This window comes from Sinocyclocheilus grahami, unplaced genomic scaffold, assembly GCF_001515645.1.
Source record: "Sinocyclocheilus grahami isolate Dianchi unplaced genomic scaffold, SAMN03320097.WGS_v1.1 scaffold411.1, whole genome shotgun sequence".
NCBI lineage: Eukaryota > Metazoa > Chordata > Actinopteri > Cypriniformes > Cyprinidae > Sinocyclocheilus > Sinocyclocheilus grahami.
The window spans coordinates 386,270-407,854 of record NW_015505590.1 but is presented as its reverse complement, the minus strand read 5'-3'; the positions used below and the strand labels follow the sequence as shown (position 1 = coordinate 407,854).

The 21,585-nt window shown below is 37.7% G+C and overlaps 2 protein-coding genes across 3 annotated transcripts; one reads left to right on the top strand and one right to left on the bottom strand.

Moving 5' to 3' along the window:
• Nucleotides 1-6,094: 6,094 nt before the first annotated feature.
• On the top strand, nucleotides 6,095-11,299 carry LOC107551005 (PRELI domain-containing protein 1, mitochondrial-like). 2 transcript variants are annotated; one of them, XM_016232481.1, is made up of 7 exons: nucleotides 6,117-6,284; nucleotides 7,365-7,419; nucleotides 7,865-7,931; nucleotides 9,152-9,377; nucleotides 10,057-10,170; nucleotides 10,422-10,500; nucleotides 10,596-11,299. In XM_016232481.1, exons 2-7 carry the CDS (start codon nucleotides 7,395-7,397, stop codon nucleotides 10,715-10,717), a joined length of 633 nt encoding a protein of 210 aa, XP_016087967.1. In that variant the 5' UTR covers nucleotides 6,117-6,284; nucleotides 7,365-7,394; the 3' UTR covers nucleotides 10,718-11,299. The 2 variants fall into 2 exon arrangements, with proteins under 2 accessions (XP_016087968.1, XP_016087967.1); XM_016232482.1 differs by lacking the exon at nucleotides 7,865-7,931 and having other exon boundaries at nucleotides 6,095-6,284; nucleotides 7,365-7,486.
• Nucleotides 11,300-13,820: 2,521 nt separating this feature from the next.
• LOC107550994 (max dimerization protein 3) lies at nucleotides 13,821-20,941 on the bottom strand. Its single transcript, XM_016232471.1, has 6 exons — nucleotides 20,837-20,941; nucleotides 20,084-20,186; nucleotides 18,640-18,669; nucleotides 18,094-18,208; nucleotides 14,953-15,118; nucleotides 13,821-14,255 (listed from the first exon to the last, which is right to left on the bottom strand). Exons 1-6 carry the CDS (start codon nucleotides 20,904-20,906, stop codon nucleotides 14,140-14,142), a joined length of 600 nt encoding a protein of 199 aa, XP_016087957.1. The 5' UTR covers nucleotides 20,907-20,941; the 3' UTR covers nucleotides 13,821-14,139.
• Nucleotides 20,942-21,585: the final 644 nt, after the last annotated feature.

The window sequence follows — 21,585 nt, the reverse complement described above, 5'->3', positions numbered from 1 at the left end:
ATGACGTGGTTGGGTAATCACCATATTTATAATGAAACCACGACATCATTAAATAAAGCAATAACCCCGTGAAGCCGTGGTTTACAGTGAATTTATAACAGCTAAGGGGCGTTGTTAGGCAAAAACGCAAAGCTGTTATAAATTCATTGTAAACCACGGCTGCACGGGGTTATTGCTTTTATAAAACGGTTATTCCATATACGTAGTAAGGTTTCACAAAATAAAACAGAGCATATAAAGTGTAATGATATTAATAAAAACAGTATTCTTCCACCAAACAATGTAGTTCCTCAGAATCAGTTGTGGTTGCAGAGCAACACGCAAACGTTAACAAAGGTGTGTGTTTGTAAAGTAATTTACAACAGCTTTGATTCTCAGCCAATCAGAATCAAGGACCGGAATTCGTGAATTTATAACAGCTAAGGGGCGTTGTTAGGCAAAAACGCAAAGCTGTTATAAATTCATTGTAAACCACGGCTTCACGGGGTTATTGCTTTTATAAAACGGTTATTCCATATACGTAGTAAGGTTTCACAAAATAAAACAGAGCATATAAAGTGTAATGATATTAATAAAAACAGTATTCTTCCACCAAACAATGTAGTTCCTCAGAATCAGTTGTGGTTGCAACAAAGTGGTTGCAGAGCAACACGCAAACGTTAACAAAGGTGTGTGTTTGTAAAGTAATTTACAACAGCTTTGATTCTCAGCCAATCAGAATCAAGGACCGGAACTATCCGTTTTATAATATAATATTTATTGTTACTGCTGAAAACCATATTAAATTATTATGAGGATCTCCTTTAAGAATCTTTCCCATTTTCAGTTTTTTTTAAACTGAACATATTAAACTAGCATTATATTTACTGAACAAAAATACATTTTATTTATCAAAACAAACAGAAAATAGTACAAGCTTAGTTAAAGTGATCGTTTTAACCCAAGTGTGGAGGAAAAAACTCTTGCATTTGTATGATTTTTAAACTAAACAAACCTCTTTCCTTATTTATTTTCTCACAAAATGTGTTGCTCCATAAATGATCAATAAAAACAGATTTTTTTTCTGCAATCGTACATTATGGGAGTAGCGAAAAGCAGATTTTCCTTATGGTGTGCCTTTAGCCCTGTGGACCAGGTGGTGTCCATTTATCATCAGCCTTGTGCAAAACTCTTATTGATAATGTCAGGAGACAGCCTGGATGCTGATAGGCTTTCAGCTCTGGAAACATTTTAGAGCCAATCACCTAAGCTGTAAATGGCATGTGACTGATCACTCTTCATTATTCATTAGCTTTCCCATAAATCTTTATGGCATTTGCATGACTACTGCAAGACCTACTGGAAGGACGTGATTTCAAATCTGCCATCGTTGCTCATGGGGCCACAGAACTTTTTGAGTCAATTACCTGAGCCATAAATATCATGTGACTCAAGTCAAGTCACCTTTATTTATATAGTGCATTAGACGATACAGATTGTGTCAAAGCAGCTTTACAGTATCATAACAGGAAAACAGTGTGCCGATAATGCAAGAGGTCAATAGTAAACAGTCAATTTTCCAGTTAAAGTCAGCTCATCTTTCATTCAGTGTTGTCATCGTCCAGCTCAGTTCAGTTCAGATCACTCAGGGGCCATATGAAATGGTCCCATGACAACTCTGGTGGGCGGATAGCGCCACAAGTGCGCACACAATTGCATACCCTTCACTAGTGACTATTTTGAGCTGTTACATAAAGTCCATTTCATGCTTTAAGAGCCCTTCAAAACAGAATCTTGCACTGGTGAATAAAAAATCGTCTTTGAACTTATTTTCCAGATAGGATGTGTGAGAAAACTAAAATGCAGTGGAGGGAGGGAGTGAAAGGAAAATAAAACTATATCTGCGCATTTCTTTCAGTTCAGTGCCTTATCAAATCTAAAAACCTTTAGTGAAAGACAAACCCATGGCAGCACAACATATAACAAAAAAGATTTGAAATGATCTGCTTCACACCAACATTTGGCTGAAGTGATTATGAAAACAAAACAATATATCCACATTGCAGCTGCTGCATTATTCATCTCTGCTACACAGCTCAAGTGTTTTTCATGCAGTAAACGCTGTTTTATTCTGTGTGTTGCACAAGGAGCATAAGGGAGGAGAAACCTCAGAGAATATAATGAATTGTGGCACAAACATCTTGTTCTACATTCAATAAGCTATAAGATGAAGATCTGCACACAGATGAATAAAACAGATGCAGACAACGGTTCTTATTGTGTTTATAACATTCATTTGTCTTATCTGGAGTTTATTTTATTTATTTATTTTCAACATGATGGGGTGTTTTTTGGAAATATGGCTATTTAAAAAAAGCTATTTCTCCAGGAGAGCAAATTGGAAACTAAATGACCAAGTTTGTTCTAAAACCAGCAGTGAACAAATGTGTGCAAATGGGGGTTTGCTAGTGTGTAGCAACTAATTGTAATCTCTATAATGTGTGTGTGTGTGTGTGTGTGTGTGTGCATGTTTATGTGGTTTATGAGGACACAAATTTGCATAATAACATGGGTATGACATAGGTATTACAACGAGAAGGTGATTTATGAGGACATTTTCAGTGTCGCCGTAATTCAAAGCTTATATATATAATTCAGAATGAGTTTTTTTGAAAATCTGAAAATGCAGAAGGTTTCCTGTGAGGGGTAGGTTTAGGGGTAGGGTTGGTGTAGGGCAATAGAAAATACGGGTTGTACAGTATAAAAACCATTACGCCTATGGAAAGTCCCCATAAACCATAAAAACAAACCTGAGTGTGTGTGTGTGTGTGTGTGTTTTCACCAAAACAAAGCACATATATTGTGCAGCTGAACGACTTATTTGATAAGAACTAAGGCTGTTATTTTTCTGTCAGGCTTGGAATAAATCTAATCAGTTTCTGCCCTCTATTGGACAGAAGGTATTTTTCCAGAATGAAGATAAAGAAATCATCTGAAGAAACTGAAACATAGGTCAAATTGCAAAATAATTTTGCAAACCGAACAAACACAAGTTTTTCTCTCTTTTATGTATTATTTAAAAATGTACATTTCAAAGCAAAATGTCTAATTTAGGAATTTAGGATTTATCATTTTATGCAGAAAATATTTCTTGTCTAACAGCATGATCTATACTAAATTAAATAATGAATGACATCCTTTTAGGAAAAGTAAACATTACACCTTTTAGGCTAAATATGAGAATAAACAGCTAACTGAACAAGATAAATAGTAAAAAAAAACAAAAAAAACCACCAGTTCTTCTTTTGAATCACCCTGACAGAAGATGGAACACAAACAAATGGTTAAACAGAGAAAATGATACGTTATAAAACATGTTCATATACAGGTCTGCATACTTAAAAAATATTCTATTGCAAAGAAACATAAGCTATTGACACAGATCTATTCCATATACTACCATTTTACTGTAACGTTTATTGTGTTTTATATACATTTATTGTGTTTTATGGTTTTTTTATATACACTCCTGCAAGGACTGTGGTGCTATATTGCAGTGATGTTTTCAGAATGAAATGCTGTCGTTTTGATATTAAACCTTTGGCATTTCTCAGTTAGAGAGCTCAAAACAGACCGAAGAGACATCTTTTAATGAAATGAAAGTTTGTTTAAAAAAAATAGAGAAAAGGTGTTTAAAAACAATCAATGTATGGAAAGCAGAGTGGTTCCATCTGGTGGGAGAAATAAAGATAATCATATGTAAATAATACCATTAAAGTGATTATTACGTTTTGAATATGGATATTTTTCTTACAAAATCGCAAGCCGCCATTGTCCCAACAGGGCCATATTGTGCTGATTTGGAACCAGTGTAATGAGAAATCGAGTCCCCCCTCGAAATCGGGTCCGCTTAGGACCCCGAGTGATCCCATTGACGAACTTTTAATGGGTATTATTTTTAGTGCCTGATTACAATTCCTGCGCTTTGATTTATGTCGTTTGAACTTCGTTATAATGACCATTAATTTCTTTTAAATTACATGTTTCATAGGCTAGTATCCGAAGCTATAGGTTGTGAAATCAAACATTTCTCGTTTTTATTGTTTTTTTTGGTTAGCTCACATACTAGCATAGCATACAGCTACCCGATTAGCCTGCTAGGTTAGATTATACACCACTCATTTGCACTTACCATACATATATTCACAACGAAATAGTAACATAAGTGTCCCGATTCAAGGGGGGACTCGATTTCTCATGACACTGGAGTCTGCGCAGTAGAGAACTCGGGACCGGAGTCTGCGCAGTAGAGAACTCGGGACCGGAGTCTGCGCAGTAGAGAACTCGGGACCAGAGTCTGCGCAGTAGCGAGCGAAGTGGAGCCGTGTCCCGCCCACACTCCCGCAGAGTCGATCGCAAGCATACGCCCCTGACCCTCAATCATGACGTCACACTCCTGTTTTTATAGCATCACTTAACTAACTAAAACCAAAATTATTTAAAAAACGAACACTTGAACTTACATCAGCGTGATAAAATCTACATCAAATGACAAAAGCCATCTTTGGAAAAAAATTATTTGAAGAGAAATGTAACTAATTATTTTGTCCCATGTCCCATTAGATTGCACGGAGAGGGCGGGGTTTATGACCTATACTGGGATCGAAACGCAATGGCTTCACTTGCATTACACACTTGCATTAAACAGCTTGAAATATCAAAGACCATTTTTAATATAACTCCGACTGGATTCGTCTGAAAGAAGAAAGTCATATACACCTAGGATGACTTGAGGGTGAGTAATTTGTGGGATAATTTTCATTTTTGGGTGAACTAACCCTTTAACTTAGCGGCGCCGCTCCCTCTGTCGGTAAAAAATGATTACTACGCGAGTGCTCTGGTGAGCATGCAACAGCAGGGCTGCGTTCAGCCCCGACAAAAACGGTGCAAAACGTGTTTTAAACGGAAACGGTGGTGCGTTGAACACTGTTCTGATGACGCAAGAGTTGCAGCTATGGCGGCTGAGAAGGCCATTCTTTGTGCTCTTTTTGAAGAATTTCCGGAGCCTGATGAAATCGGTATAAATACCTGTTTAATACTGCAAAATACGCTCGATGTTACAGTCACTGCCCTTGCCCTCCAGAATAAAAGAGAAAATCCCAATCCAGTGAAGGGGTTTGTGCAAACTGGTTCATAATTATTGTGATCCAACATTTGCCTCGCATTTCAGGATGAAAAGACAAACATTTCAGGTGAAGGATAATCCACTTCTTACCTCCGAGACTGTGTTATGATCTATATGACCTTATTATTTTTATTGTGAGTATTAGGCTTATCATTATTGCTGATCACTGTTGTTGTGCTACGATATTGTAATATTTACCATTATATAATCAGAGGGGTATAGAAAAGTTTATGAAAGTGTCACTCCATAATACAATAGCAAAATATATAAATATGTATAGTATTTTTATGTTACATTAATCAGTGTCTAGCACACCTTCCGAAGGAAAGGATATGGACCAGAAGACATTGCAATTACTAAATGATATTTAGACAGACTTAAAGAAGTTCCAGATCTATACTTGAGCTCTTATTATTTCAGTTATTTTGCCTTTAATGTAAATAAACATGTGCACACAATATACTTGCTCTTGTGAATTTATTTTGATGTTAATTGCATTGTGCATCTCTTTAATACCGCGTGGTTTATATACATGTTGCTGCTGATTGGGCTGACATGTTTGACACACCCACCAAACAAGAGAAAACGCATCTCAAACCCCGTTGCAAGGAAACATGTCGTTCAAACCGGAAACCGTAGCAAAACGGTGCACACCAGTTTGAGCGTGAACGTGCCCCAGGCTTCTATGGTCGTTTTTGCAGTGCATTGGCGGACTGTTTTGAACTGCAAAAAACGGGACATTTTCATGGACAGATCGCGGGCAGGACACCAAAAACGGGAAATGGCCCCAGAAAACGGAGATGTCTGATCACCCCCTTATCCAGACCTTGTTAAAGTGTTTTTTTTATATATATATGCATACTCTTCAAAACGTATGTACTTAGATTATAATTCACGTTAAATGTATATAGTAGTATTAGTAATATTATGGTTAGGGTAAGCTACATGTAAAGCAGCTGTACAGTGCATGGTCTTCCGGAAGTGGCGTAAGTGCCCATGACCTTCCTCTCTTCAGTCACGTACAGTCATGATGTAGAGTAGACGAGACACACGGATGGTCGCGAGATGTAGGAGTAGAGGAAAATCACTTCGCAAAGCGCCCCATAGCCTGTTTACGCTGGTAAGTCCTCATTCATGTTAATAATTGTTTTCGTTCGTTCATTCAGAAAGAGAGTAAACATGCGTTAGCCGCGAGCTAACGTTAGCATCACTAGCAGCAGATGTGCATGACATTCATCCAGCGGTTCAGGTTTAGCTGAAGAAAAGGTGACAGGCTTAGCTTATAATGCAGTGTTACAGTTGTAATACTCGTGACCACTACTGCTTTTAAAATATTATTAATCAAATAATCGAATCGTCTTTTATATAGCCGTACAACGTGTAATACTATGGCTGATTTTTAGGCACCATCTTGTCGAAACCTAGTGGTTTGTGTACCTAAACAGCGTCAGAATCCACGGACATCACAGTCTCGACACATAAGTAAGCTTGTTGTCTTGATGGCTGATTTGAACGTTGTGGTCTCAATAAAGTGAAATTCTTATCTATATCTGGTTTCTGAACAGCTTTTGTTAACATTATAATCTGAAAACCAAATGGGCTGCCTGCACAGACAGCATTTTTTTTGGCTCTAATAGTATAAAAACCTGGAAAAAAATGTGTGGGCACTGCTAGTATATTCCAGGTCAGCTGACACGTGTAGGTATGCAGCTCATGCTTCTTATCTGGCAGTCCATTGCTAAAGTTGCACGTACTCATTTAATTCAAGTCTTATTCCTTAATTAAAGGGGTCATATGATGCGATTTCAAGTTTTCCTTTCTCTTTGGAGTGTTACAAGCTGATTGTGCATAGATAAGATCCCTGAAGTTGCAAAGACTAAAGTCTCAAAACCAAAGAGATATTCTTTATCAAAGTTAAGACTCTGACACGCCCCTCTAAGACGGCTCGTTCTAACACGCCCCCACATATCTACCTCACTATGTGGAGATATTAGCATAATGCGCCCCAAATGTGCACACAAAGAAAGGCGGCGTGGTTTCAGTAAGCACAGTTAGTGTTGAAGCAGCATGTCAGGGAGACGCTGTGTGTTTCTAGGCGAAAGCACTTTAAAGTCTGTTCCTCATGCCTGTCTTCAAGATATTTAGTTTGACTTGTAGTCTTTAGTTATCTACTAGTTGCTGTTTTTGTGTTTTGTTACAGTTTTTAGCACAGGCAGGTTGAGAGGGAACAATGGTGAAGTATTTCAGCTGTGCAGGCTTTCTGAAGAGCTCATGGGACCAAGTGTTTTTGGCATTCTGGCAGAGATACCCCAACCCCTACAGGTACTACAAATGTGTATATTTGTTAGGGCTGGATATCGATTCAGATGTCCTGATTCGATTCGCAAGCTCTCGAGTCGATTCTCGATTTTTTTTTTATTACATTCAGTGAATATAGTTTTAATACAAATGCTATTGATATTTCTAAAAAATGAACAGTAAACATCAGTTTACAAATGGTGAATTAATAAAAAGAAATTAAGAACCATATGCCTATGTTAAACCTATTCTTTATTTTTTTGTATAGGGTCCTTTTTTAAACAATAAAAAAATGTTATAAAATGTAAAATTGCCCTATAAAATGTTCAGAATTTTTCTGGTGATCAGATGAAGGCATAAAACATTCATTTAATTTATCCTAAGCAAATGAAAATTAAACAGGCTTTCTGAAGAGCTCATGGGACCAAGTGTTTTTGGCATTCTGGCAGAGATACCCCAACCCCTACAGGTACTACAAATGTGTATATTTGTTAGGGCTGGATATCGATTCAGATGTCCTGATTCGATTCGCAAGCTCTCGAGTCGATTCTCGATTTTTTTTTTATTACATTCAGTGAATATAGTTTTAATACAAATGCTATTGATATTTCTAAAAAATGAACAGTAAACATCAGTTTACAAATGGTGAATTAATAAAAAGAAATTAAGAACCATATGCCTATGTTAAACCTATTCTTTATTTTTTTGTATAGGGTCCTTTTTTAAACAATAATAGGGCCCTATAAAATGTTCAGAATTTTTCTGGTGATCAGATGAAGGCATAAAACATTAATTTAATTTATCCTAAGCAAATGAAAATTAAACCCTTTTATTTATTTTTTTGGCAAACAAAGTGCTGCACAACAGAGGTTTACTGGTAAAATTAAAAAGAAAACCGATGTGATTATTCCTTTTAAAAATAAAGATTTATTCATATTTATTAGCAGTAGTAGCATTGAGTCTTAAGACTGCTAAATAGTAATATATTCTGACAGTTTAACGTTAAACTAAACATTTATTTTGACGGGTTGCCGTGAAGAACTTCCAGCTGCTGTGTATGAAGTGACTCTCAGAGCAGCTGGAGATGACATTCGTGTTCATATCATCATATAGTGAGACGGCAGAAGCTGAAAACACCGCGAGCGTCATCCGCGCTTTAGTATGTGTGCAGTAAACAAAACAGTGCGCCGCACCATCCGCCATTCATTCATTGCGAAAATCATGGCGCCTTATGCGTGATATCAAATGCTTCCGCCGATTTATAGTATTACTTCAGCATTTCACCTGAGCATTGCGAATTGCGCGTATGGCCATGATAAGCGCTGAATGAATGACAGGCTGAATGTTGTAACATCGTGCAAGATAAATAAGGGGGACATCTAGTGGAGAAGACTAATGCTAAGATTCACGTTGTTTTAAATGTGTGCTGAAATAAATACTGGAAAAGATAGGTTCGCGTTTTTTGAGAATCGATATCGAATCGACATCATTTAAAAAAACGATTAATCGGAAAATCAATATTTTTTTTGCCCAGCCCTAATATTTGTCTTTTTTTAAGATACCCTCCTACAGCTCCCGCAGTACATGTATATCTTTTTTTTTACAAGATTTCTTATGTATTATATTCTTATACCACTTATAACCACTGTCTATTGGATTTGATATAATTTCTTTATTTGTGTTCCTCAGTAATCATGTTTTAACTGAAGACATCATATTTCGGGAAGTCACTCCGGACAACTGTCTGATCTCCAGACGTCTCCTGACCAAAACAAGCAGAGCTCCTCGCTGGGCGGAGAAGTTTCTGCCTGCTCACATGGCACGGAAGGCTTACATCATTGAGGACTCTGTAGTGGATCCTCGGGGCAGGACCATGACCACTCTCACCTGGAACATCAGCCACGCTCGTGTGATGGTGGGCCGCCATCCCTCCTCCTGTCTCACAGAGCTGACAAGAACATGTCCAAGTGATATTGCACCCCAAAAATTATAGAGAATAAGGATTTATATTTGTGTCAAAAACAAATTAAACCTATTTTTAGGACCATTAATGTGTTGTGTATTCTGACAGTATTTTTATGACAGTAAGCACTTTGTCTTCCAAACGTAGTGGATTAAAACATGTAATGGATAATGAAAAAAATTAAGAGTTTTTTGGGGGCTATTTGGTGACGTGCTCAAAATCAGCATCAAAAAAAGTGACAGTGGCCAAAGTGGGGCTTTAAATGGGATTCATTTAAAAACACCTCTTTTTCTTAACTTAAGCACAGCATGCGGAAAATTGCAGACGAAAGATGAATAATATTTCACCTGCTGGCACTTGAATATGTGAATATGGCATGGAAGCAAAATAATGACACGCGTATTAGAAGCAAAATAGCATGATGTTGAATTGCACTAATTAAGAAATAAATAATGCATTGCATTAACAGTGCTTGCATTTTTAGTGCAATTCAACATGCTTTTTTGTTTCAAATACAGTTACTTCTATAATAGTTATTTTGTGTGATTTCCTGGACTGGCTATGATTAATTATCAACTGGCCTGACTAGACATGAACTATGAGAGGTTAACTATGTGTTTTCTGTGTGTAGAGTATTGAAGAGCGTTGTGTGTACAGAGTGAACCCTGACAACAACAGTTGGACCGAGATCAAGAGAGAGGCCTGGATTTCCTCCAAACTGTACGGCCTCTCTAGAGCGATTCAGGTCAGCGGGTGACAGGACCTCTAAACAACACTTGGTTATGTTGATCTCAAAGAAAGTTTTATTACAGTAGTGTGTGTGATCTGTTTAAATACATTTGAATAACGTTCTGCAGCCGATCAAGATCATGCGGGGTGTTTATAGCTAACAGCTGTTTAGTCTGCAGTTAAATTACCTCACTGGAACTTCCACAACACTTGGCAGCAAGGAGTGTTTTTCTCAAAGCGCTTTACATCTTTCTATCCCATTTTCAGGAATTTGGTCTTGCCCGGTTTAAGAGCAGCGTTACAAAGACCATGAAAGGCTTTGAGTACGTCCTGGCCAAGATGCAAGGTAAGATGCCAGCTAGAGTTCAAGCATGCAGTAGCAGCTTAATGGTTTAATTCATTTAGTTGTAAACATGGTCGGCTAAGCTCATTTCTGCACAGGTGAAATGCCCACACGTACTCTGGCAGAAACCGCAACTGTGAAGGCACGCGAGACCGCACTCGCCGCCAAGGAGAAGGCGAAAGATTTAGCCTCTCAGGCTCAGAAGAAGCAGTATGTATGATGAGTCCAGTGTCCGGACTCTCCCAGCACTTCTGAAAAGGGCCGTGTCATGCCATCACAGGACACAGACGTGGATGTGAGATGCATTTAGCCAGGAGCTGAGATGATCAAATCGTGCCTGTCTGGATTCTCAGAATGCATTTAGTGAAGCCCATGTGCTCTTCGACTGAAATTCTCCAGTAAACTTGATTTGATACAGCAGAATCCTCCACCGGCTCCTGATTTTACATGGTGTTTGCAATTTTTTCGATTGCTAAATTAATTTCTCTGATTTTGTTGTTGTATTTCAAACATGGCCTCTGAATCTAAATATATTCAGACTTACTGAGGTCTGTAATCTGCCTTGTTTATCAATGTGATTCGCCGCTTCAAATTGAAGTTCTGTCTGCATTGATGGGTCCACGGTTCCAGCAGTCACTGCCGGCGTGAGGCAATGTCTGATTACAAGTGTGAAAGTTGTCAAAAAATGTCCAGTGTTGAGTGTCTGAAAGAAGAAATGCATTTGTTTAATGAAACGGTAATGATTTATAGCTCTTAATTGTTCGTGACCAGCAGGTATTACCAATAAATATTTTCTATCTGACATACTGGTCTCGTTTTTGCTCTTCTTTTTTTTTTCCATTTCATTTGCACTGTGGTCACTATTGAATAGGAGAGATAACACCATTTTAAGCAGATCAAGTAAATCTCATACTAATATTTTCTAGAGAAATGAAACTAAGCGTGGCTTTTAAATAGGCCAACATGTTCTCACTAGGTCTGATATGACTGAATACTAGCCTATGTCATGTCAAGATGTCTAGACTAATATATTACAATCAAGCTCCCCAGTTGCAAATAAAGAACGTATGCAAAATCATAGTGACAAGTCCAGAACATTCCAGAACATTCTCATTCACCACTCCTGGCTGGTGGAACGATCTTCCCACCCCTATCCGGAATGCTGAATCCCTGACAATTTTCAAGCGACAGCTGAAAACTCATCTCTTTCGAAGCTACTTGACTTCATCATAAAAAAAAAAAAATTATTTTTTCCTTCTCTTTCTAGCTTGTACTTATTTGAACAATGTCTAAGAACTTGGTATTACAACCACTTCTTGTGTCTGTTTGCCTCTCTTAAGAAGAATCGCTTTATGTATCCCCCAATTGTAAGTCGCTTTGGATAAAAGCGTCTGCTAAATGACTAAATGTAAATGTAAATGTAAATGTAAGTCAGATTAAATACGTAAAATATTTATTTGTACAAAAGGCTTATGTTGGTAAAAGAATAAAATGCTACATATGAATACAAGGAGAGACAAATACAAAGGTGCTCCTGGTCCAATGACATACGAATAGTTCTTAAGGCATTTGGTGTTCAGAACTATATATACAATGTACATTTTGCTGTGTACATTAACAGTTACTGTACAAACATCTAAAAACAAAGGCATGTTCATAATAGTTTGCATAAATGACTGATATGAGCAGATACTGAACAGTTTGCAAATACAGCCCATGTATTTTGTCAATACTACCAACATACTGAATTGCAGTTTAAAAAAAAGAAAGAAAAGTAAAACATTTTCACATGAGCAGACTAACACATCTTAGGGGAAAAGAGATTAAACTGCTGCAAATCCACTGTACAAATAAAAATGTACCATGTTCTGTTTTTCAGGCTTCTTGCTTAGGGCTCAACATAAGAGCTTGTTGTTGGGTGTTTTAATAGCACCAACTTTGATTCTCTGAAGTGAACCAAAGCACAGTAAAAAGTACATAAAAATGAAACGTCACGATGATGCTGATAGTAGTTCAATAACAATCACTTCAAACCCAACTGTACCTTTACCCAATAGCAAATAACAAGTGCATGGCTGTAAAGGAAAGCATTATTTTCCTATGAATTGCAGCACCACAACCTTTGAATTAGCTTCCCCAGTTTTTCAATTAGAAAAAAAATTGCAATATTAAAAGGGGAAAAAAAGCATTGACAATCTGCAATTTCACACATTAGCAAACTTGAAAGAAATATCACACCTAAAGAGACATCACAAGTGCTCATGCGTATGCTTTGTGCAATGTATCAAAACTCAACTTTCAAAAAAAGAATTAAATAAGATGGATATTAAACATTTAAGTGCAAGCCATGTGTACTGCAGGCTGACCCTAAAGTTAAGCTCATTAGCCGGATAGAAGACAACTAATGGGTGCAATGTGACCATATCTAATCCAGAAAAAAAACAATCATTCTGTGGAAATAAAGCATCACCAAAATTGTTACACTTGAATCTCACGAGTGTATAGCATACTAGACCAGGGGTTTTCAACCTTTTAGGACATGCGCCCCCCCAAGTTTGTCTAATTTCACTTGCGCAATTTTTATTTCTTATTTACATAAGAAATGCATGGATCTGTTATACTGATGTACATTTGATATTTTCTTTACCGTTTACATTCACTTAAAACAACCGACTGTGCTTACAAGGATACTTGTCAAGACAGCCAGTGGTATTCACCTGCTGTCTGAGAAGGCCATCTGTTTGTGCACTTCAGGTGTGTGCGCGGTGCTCATAGAAACGCTCTATCACAGTGCGTGAGTACCGCATTGAGATGTCTTGGGCTTAAATGGCTTAAAATTACTTTAATGTTTAAACTGACAAGACTTAAAACCCGTGAGAATGAAAAACTTTCTCGAGGAAGCAGCACTTGGCCTGATCGTTAAGATAGTTTTGGGGGGCTAAGGTGACAGATGGGGGGGGGGGCTGAAACCCACCTAAAAAGGGTTTAGAACCGCCCCTGGTATAGCGTGCGTAATTATACTGAAACATAAATATATAACCAGTTTACTGGATTCAATGTGATGGCTGAGCCTGTTTCTGAGATAACAACATGCTAATCCGTGTTTGGATTTCCGACACGGCTAACCGTAAATAATCTTACACTGTCAATAAACGTGATCAGGGTTGCCAGGTTTTCACAACAAAACCCGCCTAACTGCTACGCAAAACTAGCCCAAAACTACAAAACGCGGCAAGTGTTAAAGTAGCCAAATTCCGCGGGAAAACCGCAGACTTAGCAACACTGAGCGTAACTGACACTCGAGCCAACTCTGCTCTAACTGTCGACTAGCAGTGGGAGTCAGATTGCCCCCTAGTGGATGGCTAAAGATTTGTTAACTCATATTCATTAATTCTCAAGGGAACGTCTTTGGGCGCGCCCCACAGGTTAAAAACCCCTGTACTAGAGCACCATAATGCCATTAGTGTAGAGAATACACTACACAAAATAAATTCCAGTCATGCTTAGTTGTTGTTTGTGGCTGATGGTTTCAGAGTGGCAGCAACATAAGGCTGTTCTGTGATGATGGTAAAGCCCATCAAACGTTTGCAGAGTCCCCCATCCACTTCATACCGTTCTGTAATGTCTGTAGATCTGTGACGGTCATAACCAGGTGTGAACAGAGGTAGAGTAGCTGTGGTCCACCCCAGCATGCGATGAGCCCAGACCATCTGACTCCAGAGTCCACACCATGCTCTCCACATCAATCTCAATGTCCTCTGCAATTTTCAAGCAAATATGATCAACAACTCATGTGACTACTGTACCACCCATATATAATAGTCAGAATAATCTTAAAAAAAAAGAAAGAAAAGAAACGGTTTATTAAACCTTCAGTAAAGCTTTCATTTAAAAAGTGTTTGCATATGTGACCCTGCAGCACAAAAGCAGTCTTAAGTCGCTGGGGTATATTTGTAGCAATAGCCAAAAATACATTGTATGGGTCAAAATAATTTTTCTTTTATGCCAAAAATCATTAGGATATTAAGTAAAGATCATGTTCCATGAAGATACTTTGTAAATTTCCTACCGTAAATATATTAAAACTCAATTTTTGATTAGTAATAGGCATTGCTAAGAACTTGATTTGGACAACTTTAAAGGCGATTTTCTCAATATTTAGATTTTTTTTGCACCCTCGGATTCCCGATTTTCAAATAGTTGTCGGCCAAATATTGTCCTATCCTAACAATCCTCCAAAGCTTATTTATTCAGCTTTCGGATGATGTATAAATCTCAATTTCGAAAAACCATATAACACATATATGTGTTTTTAAATTAAATAGTTTTAACCAAGTTAAACCAGTTACTGATCAGAACTAGATAGAATAGAAATATTTGAACTCTAAAAGCTCATATTAATCTAACAGAAACTCTAATTTAGGAATATTAACATCTCGGCCGTCTGATGATCACCTCTCTCAGAGTCGGATCTCTCGGAGGACACAGCTGAGCCAAGGCTGTCGTTACGCATCCTCTCTGAACCGCCCTGCAGTTTCTCCAGCCGCGTGCGCAGTTCTCTCTGCTCCCAGCGCAGACGATCCTTCAGCAGCTCTGCACGCTCGTCCTGTTCCTGCAGCTTCTGCAAGAGCACATGAAGACCCACCTTTAAACCTTCTGCTGTGCATCTCATCAAATCTCACTGCATCACCAGGATCAGAACGACTTGCTTCACATCTCTCTGATTGATTAATTAGGTTAGCTCCTTTCCTTGCTGGCAGACAAAAACATTTGTAAACCATTTACAGTAAATGTTCTGTTGCAATTTATGCATTTAATATTTAAGCATTTGTCTAAAATTGGACATCAGTCTTGTAATCGCAATCCACCAAATGGCGGTATCTTGTGGGTGCTGCAAGAATTGCATGCAAGGCTGCCATTACAGCACTGCATATGAGGGAAATCAAGAGTATTCTTACAGTAACGTGCTTTGATTTTAATCAACTTTATTCAATCTAACAGCCATTCATACACAAATGAGATGCGTTACATAAATACTTGATATAGTTTAAGCTTGTCATTAAGAAACAGAAGCAAACTCACTGAGTTTGTTTATTTGTGTTTAACGCCATTCCAGCTTCTGTGGCTATTTTCATGGAGAGAAATATTATGGCTGAATTGTATCATGTTTTTAGAATGGATTTTTGCTAAAAACTCCAAAACTGTATTTGGTTTAACTCTTAAAAATCTCTTCAAAAGAGTTAACTGAATAAAAAAAAGTTCTCTCAATGAGTTAAAACCAGCACAATCTAATAAAACATGCTTCAAGGATAAAGGGATTCGGCAGAGAGAACATGTTGGAGGATCTTCCCCTAGTATTAAAAACGTGTGTGACATCCTGGAATGACCAATTCTCCCATCGGTTAGAAAATTGATAGAAAATTATTTTTCCAACATTGGGACTAATTTCAAGGAGTTTATTGATTGTATATAGATCCCACTAGGGCTGTCAATGTCTGAAAAACTAAATTCGAATCTTGTACTTATATCGAAATATATTCGAATTTAAAATGCATAATTTCAGTTAGGGTGAAGAAAAGCTTTTGGCTTCTCTCCTGAGGCCACAAGAGCGCATCAAGCAAAATATTACTAATGCATGTTTATTCACAGCATAAGATAACATGACTATCTGTGAAAAAAGTGCATAATGTTTAAAATAATGTTTATAAACCAATTATAATTAAGTTGCTTAAACAGAACAGCATCATGTATGTACGCATAGTTTAATACAAAGGGCAGAAAGCCAATCACACAGAGTATATTTTTCATTTAAAAACATGAGATGCAGTGGGATGGGGAAAAAACCCCACCATAAAGTCTCGAGATATGTTTTTTTTTTTTCAAAGTTAAACTTGCATTAATTTTACATGGCTTTCTAAACATGTGGCTCTTTTGTGCGAGATGCGAGTGTAACAGTGATAGATGTCCCTCTAGAAAAGGCGCAAAATATGTGTTCTGTGTGAACGTCTTGGTTTCAGTTTTGACGTAAACAAGATCTTCTCCGCATTGATGTTCGAAAAAAGTGCATAATGTTTAAAATAATGTTTATAAACCAATTATAATTAAGTTGCTTAAACAGAACAGCATCATGTATGTACGCATAGTTTAATACAAAGGGCAGAAAGCCAATCACACAGAGTATATTTTTCATTTAAAAACATGAGATGCAGTGGGATGGGGAAAAAACCCCACCATAAAGTCTCGAGATATGTTTTTTTTTTTTCAAAGTTAAACTTGCATTAATTTTACATGGCTTTCTAAACATGTGGCTCTTTTGTGCGAGACGCGAGTGCAATGGTGATAGATGTCCCTCTAGAAAAGGCGCGAAATATGCTTTCACTTTTTTATATGGTTTCAGTTTTGATGTAAACAAGATCTTCTCCGCATTGATGTTCGTTTTTTCTGCAATATTTTTAATGAACAACGCAGCAGTGGCTTCAACTGGATAGACTAACAAAAACATTACAATGCAACGACACTTACATCGTCATCGCATCTTATGCGCCACTGATAAGGCCGCCTCCTTAACGCACACCTAAAATTCTAATGCAACGTTTTTGCTTTCGAATGTGGATTTTTATTTTAAATTAGACGAATATTCGGAATTCTAATTTTTTTTGACAGCCCTAGATCCCATTCTATTTGCCATTTGTTATTAACATGGGAACAAATTATTGGTTTTAAATCCATAGGAGGTACAGCACAAATTTTCAGATCCGCCAATAATGCTTCTTTTGCCAAACTCACCGAGTAACACAGCGGAAATCAAACATCAAATGATGTAACTTTACTTTTCATTAACAATGGAAAAGGGCCTTGAATGCATGTTGGGAATAAAACAGTTTGATTGAACTCTATGTCTAATGCCTATGCTCATCATTATTGTCATAAAGCTGCCGTTCAATGGGTTATTGCTCAGGGATGTTCCACCAGAATGGCCACTGTATATACTTTTTAATCAGATCCACCAAAAGTCCCTAAATTATATTAACAATATTTACCATTTATTTCACTAATAATTATCATTTACTTACTTAAAACTCTGTGGAAATTAATTTGCGGTCTCCTTTTTTGCCTAAAAGCATAGAAATTCAAAAGGCAAAATACACATATTACACAATAAATGCATTTAAACATTTTTTAGGTAACAAACACTAAGCGTGTTGATGATATGTGCTGCCAGATAACCAACTCTAAAACACTAGCCCTGTCAGCAGGTGTTTCGCAACCTATTCTAGACTGCAACAAAATTCTGATAGCATGCCATTTTTTTTTTTATAATTTCCAGACCTTTCCATAATTACTCAGCTGAAATAGTTGTCTTTATTCTGTAGACTAATAAACAACAAATAATTCTAGACTGCAACAAAATTCTGATAGCATGCCATTTTTTTTTTAATAATTTCCAGACCTTTCCATAATTACTCAGCTGAAATAGTTGTCTTTATTCTGTAGACTAATAAACAACAAATAATCCGATTTCTATTTATTTATTTATTTTTACTTCTGTATAATCATCACTCTTAACATTTTGGTAATATGGTCAATCAGGCTCACCTTGATGTGCAGCTGTGCTTGTCTGAGCAGATTGAGGGTTGTGTTTCTAGCTGAATCCGAGGACAGAGGAACCTGCCGCTTCAGCTGCTCCAAACAATGTTTTAACTGAGCTCTCCTACAATCACAATCACAAACACACGCAGCAACATAACATTTAACTACATGCAAAACCACAAAGACACACTTCATTTCACTCCGGCTTAAATTTGTAATATAATTAATTATACAACCATTAGTTCTAGTACTCGAATTTGATTGGCTAAACAGAGTTCCAATAGCACTCGGACTTTTCCCTATGTTGTCAATGTTCATGCATTACAGACCAGAGTACGTGAGCATAGCATTTTAAAGCTTGAAGCTTTAAATTGGCAAAATCTGTCTAAAAATTAAAGTTACTCAACAGCAACTCTTTATCGAACTGTTGCAGAAAGCAATATCTCACTCCCACACTGATGGGACTGAATTACTGAAAAACTGTACTAATATGTAGAACAATAGCACAATTGCTGAACTGAAGGACAGAACGCAAAAATAAAACTTAGTTACCTGTGTTTCTCCAACTCATTGTGAACAGACCTGAAACAAAGAACAAAGCTTTATTTAGCCATAACATTCGTTCGTATTAAATTCTCACTCATTTTTTTTTTTGTATAAGATGTGTGTGGATAAGCATTTTGTAGACATTACCATCTAGTTAGATTGACCTACAGTTAAAAGTACTTAATATAATCAATTCAGCACTTAATATTTGGGGACACTTAATATCTGACTTGATTGCACAGACACTACTGATGAGAACTGGGGCCAGTTGCATAAACTGTTTAGACTAGTCTTAAAAGTGACGTGACATGTGGCCAAGTATTGTGACCCATACTAGGAATTAGTGCTCTGCATTTATCCCATCCAAAGTGCACACACACAGCTGTGAACACACACACACCCGGAGCAGTGGGCAGCCATTTTTTGGGGGCCTTGCTCAAGGGCACCTCAGTCATGGTATTGAAGGTGGGAGAGAGTGCTGTACATTAACTCCCCCCACCCACAATCCCGTACTAGACTCGAGCCTGCAACCTTTGGGTTACGAGTCCAACTCTCTAACCATTAGGCCACAACTTCCCTTCAGTTATGAAAAGGTAGATTGGTCTTATTTGTATTGGAAAAGTAAGACAACTGCTAGTTGGTCAAACTAGCTCTTAAGACAATCTATGCAACTGACCCCTGAACTGAGCTGGATGATGACATCACTGTTTTCTCCAGAGCTGCTTCATTGAAAAAAAATGAACTCATTCCATAACTGATGAACGTTACAGAGTTCTTAAATAGAACTGAATCGAGAACGAACTGACTTTAACTGAAAAACGGAGCGTTTACTATAGTGAGTAAATAATGATAATCATTTTTGGATGAACTAACACTTCAAGTTGTCTAAATGGAAGCAAATGCCTTTCTTTCATTCATTTGCATTAAAAAAAATCAAAAGCAAGAAGATCGTTGTAGAATAAAATTAAATATTTTTTGAATAACAAGAATCTCGCTAGTCGCTAATCAGTGTTTTAGAACAGTGTTCCCAACCCTGGTCCTGGAGGCACCCCAACACTGCACATGTTGCTTGTCTCCTTTCTCTGACGCACCAATAACAGGTCTTGGAGCAGGGGTGCCCAAACTCGGTCCTGGAGGGCCGGTGTCCTGAAGAATTTAACTCCAACCCCAATTAAACACACTTAAACCAGCTAATCAAGCTCTTACTAGACAAACTAGAAACTTGAATGCAGGTGTATTGAAGCAAGTTGGAGTTAAACTCTGCAGGACCGAGTTTGGGCACCCCTGTCTTGTTCTCTCCACTAATGAGCTGATGACCTGAATCAGGTGTGTTTGATTAAGGAGACATACAAAACGTGCAGTGTTGGGGTGCCTCAAGGACCAGTGTTGGGAACCACTGTTTTAGAAGATGCACAGAGCGTACAATAACAAAGCAACACCTTACACTCACCTGCTGCTCCCAGGCGAATGACTCTTTGATTTCTGCTTTTTTCTCTTATCTGTAACTCCTTTACTGTAGAATGGAAGCACTGAGGCATAACCGTGCTCGGCCTCTGAAAATGTATAAAACATAACATGAGTGATTAATAGCCCAGCCTACTTCCTTTTATATACGACCTTTATATACACAAGCTAAAAATAAGTTATTTCTGACATCTACAGAAACATCGGGCATATGACCGTTGCCTGATTATAAATCTAAAAAGACAAATATTAACGTTCTGCTATACCAGATACAGGAAACATCTGCTATATGTCAGCGTCTCATCAAAGCAGCTGTAGCGAGACCGCTTTCTGGTTTTGGCGCCATCGAACGCTTTGGCGCTTTTGAAATCAAAGCTTTCCGCTGTAACTATGTATCCAGTAATTTACGCGACGTCTGAGCCGCTGTAACTGTAGCAGAGTAACGGCCAGCGCTGCTACATTTTCAAATCTATGACGATTTCGCGCCTTTGTGCACAATACAGAACTGAAATGTAGGTCAGCGAGCCAAACACGACAACATCAACAATAAAAGCGATGTTTATTACTCTACAGATACACGAACTAACCTCTGCAAAAGAGAAGACACACCCAGTGCCCACATGAGGAAAAATTAATACAAACATTAACGAATGTGTGCAAAACACAAGCAAACAGCAGACTGTCCAAAACGGCTTCGGTTTCAATGCAAACAACGTGAAAGAAATAACGCGTCTAATACCTCTTTCCCTCCGCTCCAAATACTCAGCTGCCTGCAGAAGCACTTGAATGTTGTATGTATTTACCTCCATTTCTGGCAAACAATGTTATTTTGAAAGCGCCAAGAGCGACACTGATCTACTGAAGTGTTAGAGGAGACTTCACTTCGGCTGATCCAGCTCGCCGCGTCAGACGCGTCAGACGCGTCGCGTCGCGTCACGCCACGCCCTCCTCCGCGCTCACGCGCCGCTCCCTTCAACACACACACAAACCACTCACGTTAGCATTTGTGCTTACCTATTGATGGGAGCTTTAATTAAAGAAGAGGACAACTTACACTATATGAGATTTAAATGTTATTTGATCCAAGCCCCTAAAGTGAATTCAATTGCTTGAAATGGATTGGCCCTGGACAAAATGCGGGCTTTTATTTTGTAACACTTTTTGATTCTCATGAACATTACAAAAACAGGCATAAAACGTACGAAGTGGTAAACGTGTTTTAAACAATTGTATTTTAATAAGAAATTAAATTGATTGAATACAGATTTTAAAATATTTAATTAACTATGGAATTCTGATATGTGATCACTGATCAATAATAGAGAACACGCACACACACACACACATATAAATAGGCCTATATATATATATATATTTGATGGTCGACAACTTTACAAAACAGATATACTGCAGTTAAGTCTTCAATTGTTAAAATGCAGATTCATTAACATATTTAAAATCATACAGCATTTGACATATAATGATAAA